General features: G+C 35.3%; 1 protein-coding gene across 1 annotated transcript in view; it reads left to right on the forward strand.

The window, feature by feature from the left end:
• The window catches only part of LOC117345077 (chloride transport protein 6-like), an 80023-nt gene that overhangs the window by 12857 nt on the left and 50617 nt on the right, over positions 1 to 16549 (forward strand). The window contains 15 exon segments of the mRNA XM_033908020.1: positions 239 to 345; positions 1830 to 1956; positions 2623 to 2690; positions 3123 to 3184; positions 3646 to 3692; positions 4981 to 5066; positions 9131 to 9244; positions 9735 to 9882; positions 9885 to 9903; positions 10177 to 10270; positions 10633 to 10774; positions 11626 to 11779; positions 12135 to 12297; positions 12740 to 12846; positions 15096 to 15231. Coding sequence (XP_033763911.1) covers positions 239 to 345; positions 1830 to 1956; positions 2623 to 2690; positions 3123 to 3184; positions 3646 to 3692; positions 4981 to 5066; positions 9131 to 9244; positions 9735 to 9882; positions 9885 to 9903; positions 10177 to 10270; positions 10633 to 10774; positions 11626 to 11779; positions 12135 to 12297; positions 12740 to 12846; positions 15096 to 15231 — 1574 coding nt within the window.

Here is a 16549-nt window from a genome sequence, read left to right on the forward strand (position 1 = left end):
TCGACAATTTCATTTTCTTAGTTTTCGTTATGATAATCTACAGTGGTTACCTGTCCCATCAAAACGTCCAATGATGAAGACATCATTATGGCCATTTTCAATTGGCTTTTTTATTGATATTTAAGAGAGAAGAGTTCATTAATAAATGGAGGTTTTCACAGGGACTGTTTAATGTATAATATCCACACAAGTCCGTCCAGTTTCAATATCGTACCATTTCTCCTTGACCATTGTCCAGCGATTTTGCAGTGTTCTCAGGACGGATGTCTCGTTCTACCCTTGTTATACTTGCTTTTGTTTAACGTGGGTTTTGTTATAGTGGCGTCGAGTCTCGTGGTTTTAGAGGTATGTATACTTACTACGGTATAACATACATCATAGAGGTATAGTATAAATCATAGAGGTATGTATACTTACTACGGCATAACATAAATCTTAGAGGTATGTATACTTACTACGGTATAACATACATCATAGAGGTATAGTATAAATCATAGAGGTATGTATACTTACTACGGTATAACATAAATCTTAGAGGTATGTATACTTACTACGGTATAACATAAATCATAGAGGTATGTATACTTACTACGGTATAACATAAATCTTAGAGGTATGTATACTTACTACGGTATAACATAAATCTTAGAGGTATGTATACTTACTACGGTATAACATAAATCTTAGAGGTATATATACTTACTACGGTATAACATAAATCTTAGAGGTATGTATATTTACTACGGTATAACATAACTCTTAGAGGTATAGTATAAATCAGAGAGGTATGTATACTTACTACGGTATAACATAATATAAAAATATGAAATATAAAATATGGTATAGTATAAATCATATCGGTATTGTATTAATCATAGCGGTATTGTATTAATCAAAGCGGTATTGTATTAATCATAGCGGTATTGTATTAATCATAGCGGTATTGTAATAATCATAGCAGTATTGTATTAATCATAGAGGTATTGTATTAATCATAGCGGTATTGTATTAATCATAGCGATATTGTATTAATCATAGCGATATTGTATTAATCATAGCGGTATTGTATTAATCATAGAGGTATTGTATTAATCAAAGCGGTATTGTATTAATCATAGCGGTATTGTATTAATCATAGCGGTATTGTATTAATCATAGCGGTATTGTATTAATTATAGCGGTATTGTATTAATCATAGCGGTATTGTATTAATCAAAGCGATATGGTATTAATCATAGCGGTATTGTATTAATCAAAGCGGTATTGTATTAATCAAAGCGGTATTGTATTTATCATAGCGGTATTGTATTAATCATAGCGTATAGTATTAATCATAGCGGTATTGTATTAATCATAGCGGTATTGTATTAATCATAGCGGTATTGTAATAATCATAGCGGTATTGTATTAATCATAGCGGTATAGTATTAATCAAAGCGGTATTGTATTAATCATAGCGGTATTGTATTAATCATAGCGGTATTGTATTAATCATAGCGGTATTGTATTAATCATAGCGGTATTGTATTAATCATAGCGGTATTGTATTAATCATAGCGGTAAAGTATTAATCATAGCGGTATTGTATTAATCATAGCGGTAAAGAATTAATCATAGAGGTATTGTATTCATAGCGGTATTGTATTTATCATAGTATTAATAATATTAACATTTCCTTCAATAAACCGTTTTCTATCGCATAATCTGACGTCTTTGTAACTGTTTAAATGTTTGGCAAGCATATTTTTTGATGAAAAAAGACATGTTAAATAATAGGTTCTTAAATATCTTTTGTTGCCCATTCTAACCACGAACGATTTCGATTAAAGCCAATAGCTGGCGGTTCAGGTATTCCAGAGATCAAATGTTACCTGAATGGGGTCAAAGTTCCTCGGGTCGGGCGGCTACTGACCTTAATCAGTAAAAGCGTCGGAGTTCTCTTCAGCGTAGCTGGTGGTATGTATAAAATATTATTAACTGACAATTGACAGGTTATCAAATAGGAAACTTATCACAATACACAAATGTACAGTTCATACAGAATAATAAATAAATGCAGCGATAGGTCGGCATGAAAACTGCATTTTTTTGCACTCAAAATTGAGCAGAATTCTTTTAGTGTGATACACCCTTAACTAATAACTGCTAATATACAATACATAACAATACCATATTGGGTGTGACCTTACCAAAACGATTCTCATGTAGCAATGCTAATGCCTAAATTAAGTGTGAGTAGTATTACATTTTAGTTGTATCTGTCAAGTGATATACTGTTTTCCAACCAGCGATATTTGATGTTTCATTTAACCGTGCGCTAGGATTCCTAATATTTTGCGTTAAAATACAATTTTTAACAAAGCTACTACTTCGTTTGTTTTTAAAATGTGCAAAAAAAAAGACAAGTAAAGTTTAAACTCCGTTACTTTCTCCTATGCGGCCGGGGTTCGATTCCCCGCCTGACGTGAAAAGGTATATGGTCACCTTCCTGACCATGCGAGTTTTCCCCCGGGGGACCCCTCGCGCGCTTCAATCCGGCTCAACAAGCGTCATTTTTATAAGTTGATATAATTGTTTACGAAATTGTTGTAAAATTAATGAAATCTGCATTTTTTACTGTAGGGTTGTTTGTTGGAAAGGAAGGACCTATGATTCACAGCGGGGCTATCATTGGGGCCGGAGTACCACAGGTACGTATGTAAAGCATTGATTTTTTTTTTCACAATGTGCAAATAAAATAAGTGGTTCCGGACCATTTTAGTTATGTGTTTCTTTGGTACGGTCCTTTGAGATTGCAGGTGGTATAACTGAACAAATCATACAACGCGCTTGATGTTGTTTTGATATAAAATATTGAAAATTATGATATGTATTGAATTATAGCGCTATTTCATCTGCAAATCCAAATTTTGACATTTCTTTGGACATCTGAAACATGGCGCATCCTACGTATCAACTCTTTATGCCATTAGCATCACTGACGAGTCGTATAAGGACGAATCAGCCGTATGATGAAGTTTAAGTATTTTTTTACTGTTCTACATCTAACTCCAAATGTTATTTCCATAGGTATTAGGTATATCATATAAGTATAGCATTAAACATTTTGGTTTCTTTTTCAGTTCCAAAGTATTGCTTTTAAGAAGGTGAATCTAAAGAGATATAGTTTCTTCCGAACGGACAGGTAAATAGTTCCGAACGGACAGGTAAATAGTTTTAGAATCACATAGTATCGCATGATTATGATATTTTCATTGAACAAATTCAGTACGATTTCAAATCTAGTGGTGGTTGGTACGCATGTCCTTGTAGTATTGGTGTTTGTGTTAATGCCTCGATATAGTAGGCATTGATTCTTGAATGTTGTGTTCGAATTCGGAAATTAAAATTAACACTTATTGGATTTACCAGCTGCGAAGACCAATTCCCTCTGTCAAATTGAGATAAGAATTACCTGATAATAAATGGCGTTACCATGATATTAGAGAATAAGTATTTTCAATGAAAAATAACCCCACCTAGTCAGGGAATTCGTTTTTTCATTGAAAAATAAAGCCTGTTCTGAAAAAAATATGGTAATTATACTCGACACTTCGTGTTTAAAGTCCTGTTTGCTAAGACTTGTTTGTGGTTTGCGTGTTTCAGAGATAAACGGGACTTCATGTCTGGTGGAGCCGCAGCAGGTGTAGCAGGTACGGGAAAATGGAAACTACATGGAGAAAAAATAATAATTGATAAAACGAAATACTGAGAGACACTTTAATAAGTAGGATTGTGGGGTCGGGTTGCACGGTTGTAACACACTTGCCTTTCAGCTAGTCGGCTGGGGTTCGATTCCCCGGTCGGACGTGAAAAGGTCACCTGACCGACCACTTTGGTTTCCCTGGGTACTCCGGGTTTCCCCAAGTTGCGCTTCCATCCAGGCGAATAAGTTAGATTGATACAATTAACAAATAGAGTTTACAGAGGGAAAATGAGACTACTTGTTCAGAAATGTACGGAGTACGCATATTATCCTTTAGTGAATTGGTCTTTTTTTTCAAAATGGCCGCTTATCAACTGGCTTAGCTAGATCTTCTCTCTTCCTGATATAGTAAACGTTTCTCAAAAAATTCTTCCTTGATCTCATGTTAGCAGTTTCCGCTTCGACCCTAGATATGCATGAACAATTTTGAGAATGATAAGGAAACAAAACCGACTTACAGCCACTTTGAAGTTAAATTCACAGCCTGTTATTGTTATTTCTCAGAATGCTTTCCATGGACCCTTCTCAAGATAAGCCAGATGCCCTTGGCTATAGTTCTGCATATTGGACTTTGAGATTTACATATATTGTATCTGAAAACAAAATCATTTCGAATTTAGGCTGTTTGTTATAACTATTTCTTAAAACAGAGTGTTTGGCAAATTAAACTCTGAGGGATGACTTTAACCCTACTGTACATTTAATATCCAAATAATACACGTGGGCGAAATTTTCGCGATCAAAAGGGACGCGAGTAATTAGCGTAAATTTCCCCCTCGCGTAAATTTCCCCGTGTACAGTATCAGACTCACTTTGTTACAGGGTTTCCTTATCTTTTTAGTACAGGGCCAATTTCGAAGATCGAGGGACATGACAAGAGTTAGTTTGCTTTGTTAATCGTCCAATGAACAACCAGGATCATTTTGAGGCAGGGTCTCCTTGTAGTAGTTGGTGACTACCTCACTGAATAACATACAGGAGGCCCGTCGCATGCCATCCATAGTAATTAGGGTTAAGTTTCTTACCAAGGACAAAACCACGATAGCACAGACTGGTATGCTTATCAGCTTCCTGGGAAACACAAACTGACACGGGTAGGGAGAAAACTTGGCAAGAGGGAAAGAAACAGTTGTTTTCCTCCTAATGGTATTCCAGCAGTTTCTTGCGATTTTTTTATATGAGTAAGCTTTATATTTTCAAGTACAACCATGACATATGTATTGTGACCTTGACAGCTGCATTCGGAGCCCCCATTGGAGGAGTACTCTTCAGTCTGGAGGAAGGATGTTCTTTCTGGAATCAGAGTCTAACCTGGAGAACTGTAAGTGTATTCTTCATAATTACAAACCTACAATGAACTTTAATATTTACATGATGTACGTGTGTACATTTTGATATATGTGTGGTGTACGTGTGATAACTCCATTATTAGCATGATGTTTTTCCTGTATTACTGTACATCGCGAAGGTACATGAATTGTTAAGTGAGGGTACAGAGCTGTACATTATGTAGGTACATTTATGTTAAATAAGGGTACAGAGCTGTATATTATGTAAGTACATTAATTGGTAAATAAGGGTACAGAGCTGTACATTATGTAGGTACATTTATGTTAAATAAGGGTTCAGAGCTGTACATTATGTAAGTACATTTATGTTAAATAAAGGTACAGAGCTGTACATTATGTAGGTACATGTATGTTAAATAAGGGTACAGAGCTGTACATTATGTAGGTACATTTATGTTAAATAAGGGTTCAGAGCTGTACATTATGTAGGTACATTTATGTTAAATAAGGGTACAGAGCTGTACATTATGTAGGTACATTTATGTTAAATAAGGGTACAGAGCTGTACATTATGTAGGTACATGAGTTGGTAAATGAGGGTACAGAGCTGTACATCATGTAGGTACATGAATTTATAAATGAGGGTACAGAGCTGTACATCGTGTAGGTACATTTATGTTAAATAAGGGTTCAGAGCTGTACATTATGTAGGTACATTTATGTTAAATAAGGGTTCAGAGCTGTACATTATGTAGGTACATGTATGTTAAATAAGGGTACAGAGCTGTACATTATGTAAGTACATTTATGTTATATAAGGGTACAGAGCTGTACATTATGTAGGTACATGAGTTGGTAAATGAGGGTACAGAGCTGTACATCATGTAGGTACATGAATTTATAAATGAGGGTACAGAGCTGTACATCGTGTAGGTACATTTATGTTAAATAAGGTTACAGAGCTGTACATTATGTAAGACCATTAATTGGTAAATAAGGGTACAGAACTGTCATTATGTAGGTACATGAATTGGTAAATGAGTGTACACGATTCTTTAATATAATCATATATAAATTGAATCAATCTCGTGTTACTGTAAAACATGTATAGCGGGCTATTTTGGTAAGTGTTAAATTTTAGCGTGTTTGTCCAATCTACTAATCTTATTTCATGTTTGAAAATATTTAGCACCTGTGTGCTGTCCCATGAACAATGTACAGCCAGTTTACCTCGTACAACATCCTTTATTTCCAACTAGTTTGTTTTACATATAGTTGTAGTGTTTTGGTGTTGAAAAGTGTTGAAAAATGGTAAAAGTCTGTAATAAACAGAAACAAAGAAACGTAAGAATACGCGTAACAAATTGAATTTACATGTATAGCAATTTTAGCATTGTCAGTTATATGGTAACTATGAGCTTCCATACATTGAAAATTTTGACAAACTGACGATTCCTTCGATCACGAAAATTCCATGAATCTCAATAAATTTCGTAGTTTCAATGTTCAACAATGATTGGCATCAATAAATCTTCAATTCAAATAGCAGCATTGTTATTAAAAGTTCACAACTGAGAGTCATAGCTCCGTCTGCACATCGTATAGTGACACCACGTGGTACGAGCGCAGAAGTTTCACAACTGTTGAAATAATCGTACTTTGTAAGAAATAACAGTCATAAATGAACAAAAAACACTTATATTACTTATATAAGTTCTGATAACTGAAAGTACTTACACCGTGGTGGCTGCAAGTTACATACAACATCTTTTTCTTTACACGAAGTATGCATCAACCGTAGTAAACAACATTGACAATATTGAGAGTTCTATCGCGAGACTACTACGGAAGCCGCGGCGGCACAACCTGATTGTCATCAATGAGCCTTAAGACAGGAATAGAATGTAGTTTTATTGTTAAATTCTAAAGGACAATTTGTTGATTAGGATAGGATACAGCCCAGTGACGTCACTATACCGTCGGGAGTAAGTTTATATAGTCGATAAGACGATACAGCCAAGCCACGTGATTATACCGTCGGTAGTAAGTTTATATAGTCGATAAGACGATACAGCCAAGCCACGTGACTATACCGTCGGTAGTTGGTTTATATAGTCGATAAGACGATACTGCCCAGTGACGTCACTATACCGTCGGTAGTAAGTTTATATAGTCGATAAGACGATACAGCCAAGCCACGTGATTATACCGTCGGTAGTAAGTTTATATAGTCGATAAGACGATACAGCCAAGCCACGTGACTATACCGTCGGTAGTTGGTTTGTATAGTCGATACGACGATATAGCCCAGTCACGTGACTATACCGTCGGTAGTTGGTTTATATAGTCGATAAGACGATACTGCCCAGTGACGTCACTATACCGTCGGTAGTTGGTTTGTATAGTCGATAAGACGATACTGCCCAGTGACGTCACTATACCGTCGGTAGTTGGTTTATATAGTCGATAAGACGATAACAGCCCAGTCACGTGACTATACCGTCGGTAGTTGGTTTATATAGTCGATAAGACGATACTGCCCAGTGACGTCACTATACCATCGGTAGTTGGTTTGTATAGTCGATAAGACGATACAGTCAAGTCACGTGACTATACCATCGGTAGTTGGTTTATATAGTCGATAAGACGATACAGCCCAGTCACGTGACTATGCCGTCGGTAGTTGATTTGAATAGCGCTGCATGGACGTATACGGTACTCGTAAGTAAATAACCTCAGTTCGAATCAGCAATTAACATCTTGTTTATAATTACGATCACACCATCCCTCAATTTTTGCCGGATGTCGGCAATTATCAACTTATCAATGTGTTTACTGTTGAAAGGATTGGTCACCTGGTTGAGGTGATTGACTTTTTTAGCATTAGCGGGCAGTCAACGCATTTATCAAGGGTATTCTAGTTGACGATGTGTAAATTGGCAGATGTTATTTAAAGTAGATATTAAGTCCTATTATAACTAATTTAAAAGCTGACATGTCCTACATATTGTTCTCTTTACAAGTCTATAGTAGCCAGTAACGCTTTTTAATTTACCTAGTATTGTCTAGCTAAGAACATTCTACGCTTTAATTAACTGTGCTGTTAATTATCTTTTATAAGTTTATTTTTGACTAAATTAAATCAAGACTTACAATCATTTGATTCCTGTTCAAAGCAGTGGCTAGTAAGTCTTAACCTTTTAAAACAGATACTTCATTTTTACCATCAACTTTACTTTCCTGGCACGGTTAAAACTTGGAAACTATCTATCTATTTTAAATTCGCTATTTCACATCTAGTAAATCATCAAAAAGCACTTTCCTTCTACAGTTTGGGAAAATAAATATTTTGCCTATAAAGTCGAGGTACAGAAAGTAGTTCACTAAACTGTGATCCTTTCAGAGTAAATCAAACTAAAACTTCTTAGTGTTCTTTTTGAAATCCTTGTGAGAATGTCCTTCATTTATTTTCATATGTCTTCATTATATTTAACAAAGACGTATCCTTTTCTGAAATATACAAGATCTAAATCTGGAGGTTGTCATTGATTGAAACTTACTACTATAAAGAAATCTACCGGTAGATATAAACACACAACATTTTAGAAGTGTGTAAAAATTTATGAAATCCAGTCAAAGGTTTCGGTAATATGACATGAATTACATCGTTGCTTTGTTTTGTGTTTTGGAGATGGCTTAAAATGTTTCTTAACTTGTGCATAATCTTTTATACTTTTGAAGCCAATAACATATGTTTAAATCAAATGTAGCTGTTCATATTGTAGTGTTTCAGAACTAGTATATAAATTCGCTAAAATTTTAACCTCGCTAGAACAACCCGCTTTAAGATAATTATAATAAAAAATGAAGTTTTGTATATATAGGTACATATAAAGCCATATCAATACACAAGCTAACATAGTGTGTTGTTTTTTTGTTTAGCTTTGAATGTTTATAAATCGTAGTTATTTACCTCGTTAAAAAAAATGGTTTCCATTTTCAAGCATCACAGAAAAATGTTAAATTTCGTAAAATTTAATCTTATTAATTATTTGATTTACCAAAGCCATTTGTAATATCTCTTCTACATCCTCAGTTCTTCTGCTCCATGGCAGCAACTTATTCACTGAACTTTTTCCTCTCCGGGATCGACTCTGACAGCTGGGGATATTTCTACCTGCCTGGATTGATCAATTTCGGAGTGTTTAAGGTAGCACATGGCCATATCATTCATATAAAATTCAAATGGTGTTCGGAAACCAGTCTTCGATTTATTTATCTCAGAATTGATCAAAACTACTGATAAAAATAGGCGAATTATCTCCTTACTTTATGGTATCCTTGCTGTATTTTTTTCTGAAATCTTTTAAAGCTAGACCCGGTTATTATCAGGATAAAATTGATACTGCACTATGAAATGTTTCAAGACATACCTGTCATAAGAAATAAGCTAAAACCTGGTCGAACAATAGATATACAATGTACTAGGTTATCAAAGAAAACACCCTCTAAAGAGTCGTGTTCCTAAAGTCTAATAATTAATAATTAAACTTTTAAGCGCATCGGACAATAATGACTACCAAGACAATTAAATGGAATCAATAAACAAGAAACAATATTGTGTACTCTGTAATTTGTCAATATTGATGGTTTCATCAGTAACAGGTCCGGCGATCTTTTTTTTTCTTTGTTCTGTACAGTGTACGAACGAGAGTGGAATCGGCTGTCGTCTGTGGGATGTCACAGACCTGGCCATCTTCATTGTGATGGGGTTTGTAGGAGGTCTGATGGGAGCATTGTTCAACGCCATCAACACCGCCATCACCAAACATCGCATGAAGCACGTTAATAAAAGCACAAGCTTTTTAGGTACATTGTCTTTTATGAGATTATGCTATAGTTCGTTCTCATTGATGAGGTCTTAGGTGATCTGTTTGACAGATTGTATTTACTCGGATATATATACTGTATTTTGTAACTGTCGAGTAAACTATCGATTTCATTGTTGAATCCTAACCCATACAGCCATATTCAATTGGTGATGATTTGTCATATTACAAAGATGATTTAGATAGAATTATTTAATCTGACGTTATACTTAAAGAAAACCAAATAACCAAATATCAACGATCTTTTCGAAAGAATTTTAGAAGCAGCGCTTGTTGCAGCAGTGACCACCTCGGTGTCATTTGGAGCTTCCATGGCCCTCGGAGAATGCTCGCAGATACCGCCAAATGTAAGTTATTGGGTTTGCACGACCCCTGCCGACATGTTAACTTACGGAGCGTCGAAGGCACTTTGGGGTGCTCTTAGATGCTATAAAATATAAGTTTATGGGGTTTTCATGACCCCTGCTGACATATCCATCGGGGGTGTCCAGGGACTAGCGTAACGCAAAATTCAGTTAACGGCACATAAATACTACTGACTCAAATTATTTGACAATTTTCACTCACACAGGTATTTGATATAGATTAATCACAGCAGTTTATTCATCAGTCGGCATTTTTATACCACGTTAACTATGTCAAATAGTTACAAATACTGGATTTTTAGATTTTAAATAAAACCTTTTTTTTTTTTTTTTCTATTTCGTAGCTTCTGAACGGGACTACCAACACTATTGAGGATACTGTACGGACATACTTCTGTCCAGACGGTTACTATAACGACATGGCAACACTCTTCTTTAACTCGCAGGAAGAATCCATTAAACAATTGTTTCACCAACCGGAAACGGGTAAGTCGGCTAACAGACAGAGAAACGGACAAATAAACCAAATCGGAAATACAAATTTAGCCATGTTAAGCATAACAGATCTAGGAAAATAAAAGCTGGCAATTCAACCCCAAAAGCGAATGATTCAAATGAAAATAATGATGTAGAGTTGTGGGAAGAATAAAATACTACGGCACAAATTTATAAATAGTTCCAATCAGCGCAATTTTAAAACATACTATAAATTCTTACCTATGTTTAACAAAGTTCCAGCAGAGTTCTTTAAGTGTTTCTGAACTAATAAGACAAACCATCTTTGAAGGAGTGCGTGACGTCATAATTGGAATAACGTCATTTACGGAATGTTGACATTATCTTTGTGAAGATATCAACATTGAATCAAATGTGTTTAAATACTGACTCAAATATGCTAATGAGGCCAACGAACCTCATTCATGTATATTACCAGGTATGACAGGGAACAAAAACATCATCTACATAATATTTTCTATCCTTTTTGTTGTTCTTATTCTTGAACATTTAATGTGTACCTTAAACGAATTGCTCAGATGAGTCACCATATCTTTGCACGTGCTCTATCCGGATCACCTGCCCTTACTCCTCTTGCACGTGTTTTATGAGTCTCCATGCAAATCTACATATTTAGGTCACCGAGACGAAGTGATCTATTGTATAGGTCACACTGGTCAGACGTGATACATTCCTAATTTAAAACAAAAACATAAACTATATGCACATATTTCAGAACAAGCCCAGGTGACCGTTAAGGCCAATAGGGGTTTTGTTTATATTTTGCCTTGGGGTAATTGGTCTTTTGATGGTTTTCATATTATATTGGTTTTGTTTTTCAGATGGTTTCAGCCTCCGTACTTTAGGATTGTTTCTGCTGTTTTTCTTTATTTTGGCCTGTTGGACTTATGGTACTAATGTTCCCAGCGGTTTATTTGTTCCCTGTTTACTGTGTGGCGCCGCCTATGGGCGGTTTGTGGCACGACTTTTGGTTTTGTATGTTGTTTTCTATCCATAAATAAATCTTACTGTTTATCTATTGTATGGTGTACATCAGTGTGCTGTTTTTGATAAATAATTATACATTGTATAATATAATAAATATGATCATAAGAAAAGACACTGCTATATACATATGAATATTAAACTTGTGCCTTGTACATAAAACCACAATATCAGATGTTTCAGTAATTGAAATATACTTATATCAGATATTGACATCGTCAGTGTTTACTTGGAACCGTATAACTCCGGTTTCATTGATAATTTCATTGATATGTAATCATTATGTTTATTTTTGTATACTAAAGTATGTGCTTGCTTGAAATTTGTTTTGTGTGTCGCTTGGTAGATTGGGATATGGAAACCAAGCCATTCATTCGGGCACTTTTGCCCTGATTGGAGCTGCTGCTTTTCTTGGCGGGGTAGTCAGAATGACAATTAGTCTGACTGTCATTCTCATTGAATCTACGAACGAGATTTCGTACGGTTTGCCGCTTATGCTAGTGCTAATGGTAAGTATAAAGTAAATTCCATAAACAGTATTATTTATATATGATTAATTTTATGTTTTATACTTGAATTTAAAGTGTCAATATATCCCATTATAACATCATTATAGCGGTCAAAATGCGATTCACAAAGTATTATCAATGGCTATCGCGGCCTACTCCCTATATATGGATATTGACGGAGCCATCACTCGACGCTTAGAGCTGATTTTTACAATATATACCACACTTTTCTACTGACTTACTTACTGAGTAAATATGTCTTGTTCAATGATTGAACAGAGTGTCCCTGTCGGGCTGAAAATAGTGACACGTCAATCGCCAGAATCTTCCAACCAATTCAACCAGCATCAGATTCAACACTGAGAGAACAACTGCACTAAGTAGCTATAGAGTTTTAATTAGCACCAAGTTTAAACTAAAATTATTGCTGATTGCATTTCAGGTAGCGAAATGGTCCGGTGATCTTTTTAATGAGGGATTGTATGATATACATATAAAACTCCGAGGAGTTCCGCTTCTAGAATGGGAGGTTCCGACTGGAATGGAAAGGTAGGCAGTACTATTTAATTGAAAGGAAAGACAGTTAAGATTTAGTATTCCTTACTGCATAAATTTTACTAAATATTTTGTGTGAGCTATATGGAATATGCAGTACGTAATTTCATTACCAATCTGTTAAAGTTTTCAGCTCTTCCGGATCTGCAGATTGTCCCTTCAACAATAAAGTATACATCTAAAATACAAATTTAATTGTATATATTAATTGTTAGTTACCATTGGATTCCTGTATAAACAATAACAATACTCATTAGTAACCTCTGTGGAAGTTACACTTTGCTTTGACCTCCGGGTTAAATACTTGAATGTAATATTGTTTGGTGAACTTGGAAAAATAAAAAAAAATGAGAAAAAAAGGTATACATCATTAGAGAACATTTACTTGTCTGTCGACAAGACCTTTTCATTTCCTTTCGTGTCCTTGACATATCGATACAAATTCTATCAACGAAGAGTAAATCAAACGAAACGACACTGCCTTTTCAACTGTTTTGCGGCTCCAAAAACTATGAACTGCAATGCTGCAAATCTCATGGCAGCAGTCACGTAAGAATGCCAAAATATCAGTTGGTACAGTCCTATTTGACAGAGCGTATTTAAGAAGTCATACAACCGTCAAAGATGAAGTTTTTCTTGGAGTGATACATTGTGCCATCCGAGATATATTGTGCCACTCACAATCAACGTGTTATAAAGAAAAAATGAAAAGTGTACTGGACAAACCAAGGATAGTATAATGATTAAAATATCTAGTATTTCATTTTGCCAGCATGCAGAATGAACGTCAAATTATCTTAATTACGTGAATAGCAATTTCTAAATATCAACAGTAGGACATTACATGTTTCTGTTAGTGATTCCTGGTAAATTTCACTATGAAATTGTTAAATGTTGATGAAGCTCCAACCAATCACAGGCTTCTCCGTTTTATGACTTTAAAGGCCAAATATGTGTTTATCATGTCCCGGTAGAATTATGTCTCTCTCGGAGTCATTTTTAAGTGCTGTTTTAAGCAGCAACAAACTATTGTAGCTTATATTAACGTCCCAAGATTTTATCAATATGAAATCTTATCTTCCACGTAGAATGTTTCTTATATGTCTTAATCTTAAAAGGATTTTGGTAATGTTTTCTTAATAACAAACCTATTCATATACGTTTTACATTTACAGTATATTGAATTCGAAATACTTATCTCATTTATGCGCATTTTTTTCATTTCATCTTATTTTATTGGCAGGATTGATTGTCATTTAGCCTGATTTTGTATTGTCAAACGTCCTTTCAACATGTTTGGTCTTTTAAGGATTGCCTCCCTTGTCTGGGGTTGGTTTTGTATTGTTTAACGTTCCATCAACACCTTTGGCCATTAAAAGACTGACTATCCTGTGCTTGAAATGAATGTCTATAGTGTACTTGTGTGTATGTCTTAGAGGTTGCGATATGTGTGTGTGTTTGTCTCCTTGTGTCCAGCAGTCGAAAAAATCGTCCCTTTCCAAAACAATGGTGAGCGCAAGGCTGGAGTAGCAACGGCCATTGACTCTGGTATGACTCTGCCAGCCTCACACGGGCGAACGCAGTCGATTGGAAACAATAACGGGCAGAACATATACATACGATATCTCTGTCAAATGACCAAATTAGAATAAACAATCGAGACAAACTATTTCAGACATATTTAAAATAAAAACTAAGCAGAAAGAAAAATCATATTACAACAAGACTAGGAAGAGATGATATTTGAAAGTACATGTAAATGGTGCAGCAATACGAATCATTTCCATATGCTAAACATAACGAAAGTCATTGTTTTCACAATGTAAAGGAAATAAGGTCATTTTAAATTATGAATAAAGTCATTATGAAGTTGACCACTTTTCGTCACTTAAATTTCTGATCTCACAAAATTACAGAATATATAAGCGAGTAAGGGATTTCTCTTTTTTTTCTTTTTTCAATAATATGTTTGTGTAAGAAGAAAGAAACACCACTGGTTCTTAGTTACTGTAATCGTGTGTTTTTGGCAGTGATAGTATTTTAGCGGTTTTTATGTGTAATGTACTGTGTTACCAGAGCGCGTATTGCAATATTGGACACTGCTGCGCAAATTCCTAAAAGTTAAGAATCAAATGCGATAAAATTTGCTACAATATGTACACTTCAAGTACATCACATATCAAAACACATCTCCTTTGATTTTGTAAATCTGTAAGAATAAGTATATGAATGATTTGTTGTAGGTTGAAAGCTGAAGACATTATGGAGCGAAAACTTCACTTTCTGTATCCGAGAACAAGAGTCCAGTCTATAGTACAGATCCTCAGGACCACAGCCCATAATGCCTTCCCCATAGTGTCCGTCATTGAGGACAGTCAGGTAACACTAGGACTCCTTATTATAATCTTTCATCCTGGAAAATACAGCTTTTATCTTTCATTGATATGATTGTTATCATATATCCTAACGTCAATATACATATAAGTGCATTGTCAAATCTGCCAAATAATGCTGATTTAGAACCATTCAAGTATACGTTCTAAATAAAAGAATGTGTATACACTAAATGAAAATTTAAAAAGATTGAGCAAAAAAAAAATGTCCGACCTAATAACACATTAAAACAATAATGGTATAACGACAGGTAATACTTACGTCATTATTAAAACCGAGATTTACCAAAATGTCACACTAGCTATATCCTCTACTTTAGCAATATTTTTTTCTGTCCATCCGTCCGGACTCACTCAACATCCTTGTGGTGATGCATTCACCGATTCCTTGCGTCAAAATATCTTCGTCGCCTATAGTATTTTTCTTTTTTAACCATAAATCAATATTAAATCTCACTGCGCATGTGCGGAATGCGACGGAATGAACGAAAAAAAAAAACAGATTTTGAAATATTGATCGACTTGCGGCGTGCACCCCACAAGTTTACAGACAAAACAATGCACCCCACTAGTCGACCCTGGCCGTTCGTCCGTGCGTGGGTTCGTGCGTGTGCACGTTCGTGATGTGTAATATTGTGTACAAGGTACCTCACGAGCCCCTTGACGGATTTACTTCATATCCACTACATAGTATAACAGCATCAATGTCTACACTCTATTAGATTTAAGTGGTCATCGGTCAAGGATATCATCAACCTCTGGACTGATTTAGTTCATGTTCACAGCATCAAGGTCTTCACATTGGAGTTTTGTGGTCATTGCTCAAAGGTAGATGGCAAATTACCATTTTTGAAATGAAAACGTTAATGCATATGTACAAGGTATCTTTTGAACCCCTGGACAGAGTTAGTTCATAATCACACCGTGACTGAATGTGGGTGGTCCTCGTTCAATGTTCATGGCCACACTTTCCTGCTTTCAAACAATCAGACACATGTTATCTCATGAACACGTGAGTAGATTTATATATGTGAACACATGCTCTCTTTGCTTACGATGGTGTCGAAGCTTATCCCATTGCACACAATCAAAATAATAGCGTGGATGGTCTGAATACACACTTTGTGATATCAACGTTGATATGAGAATGTTTAAGTAGGTGGGATGACGCTGTTATAGACTGATGATACTTTTACTTCAAGTTTCCCAATATTTCTGAAATCAACTAATCAAGCATCCAACGCTGATTTTATATTCTGTAGCTCCATCGGTATGGTATCGGTGAAACTAAATTAAAAAATCGA

This window comes from Pecten maximus, chromosome 16 (genome assembly GCF_902652985.1).
Source record: "Pecten maximus chromosome 16, xPecMax1.1, whole genome shotgun sequence".
NCBI classification, from domain to species: domain Eukaryota; kingdom Metazoa; phylum Mollusca; class Bivalvia; order Pectinida; family Pectinidae; genus Pecten; species Pecten maximus.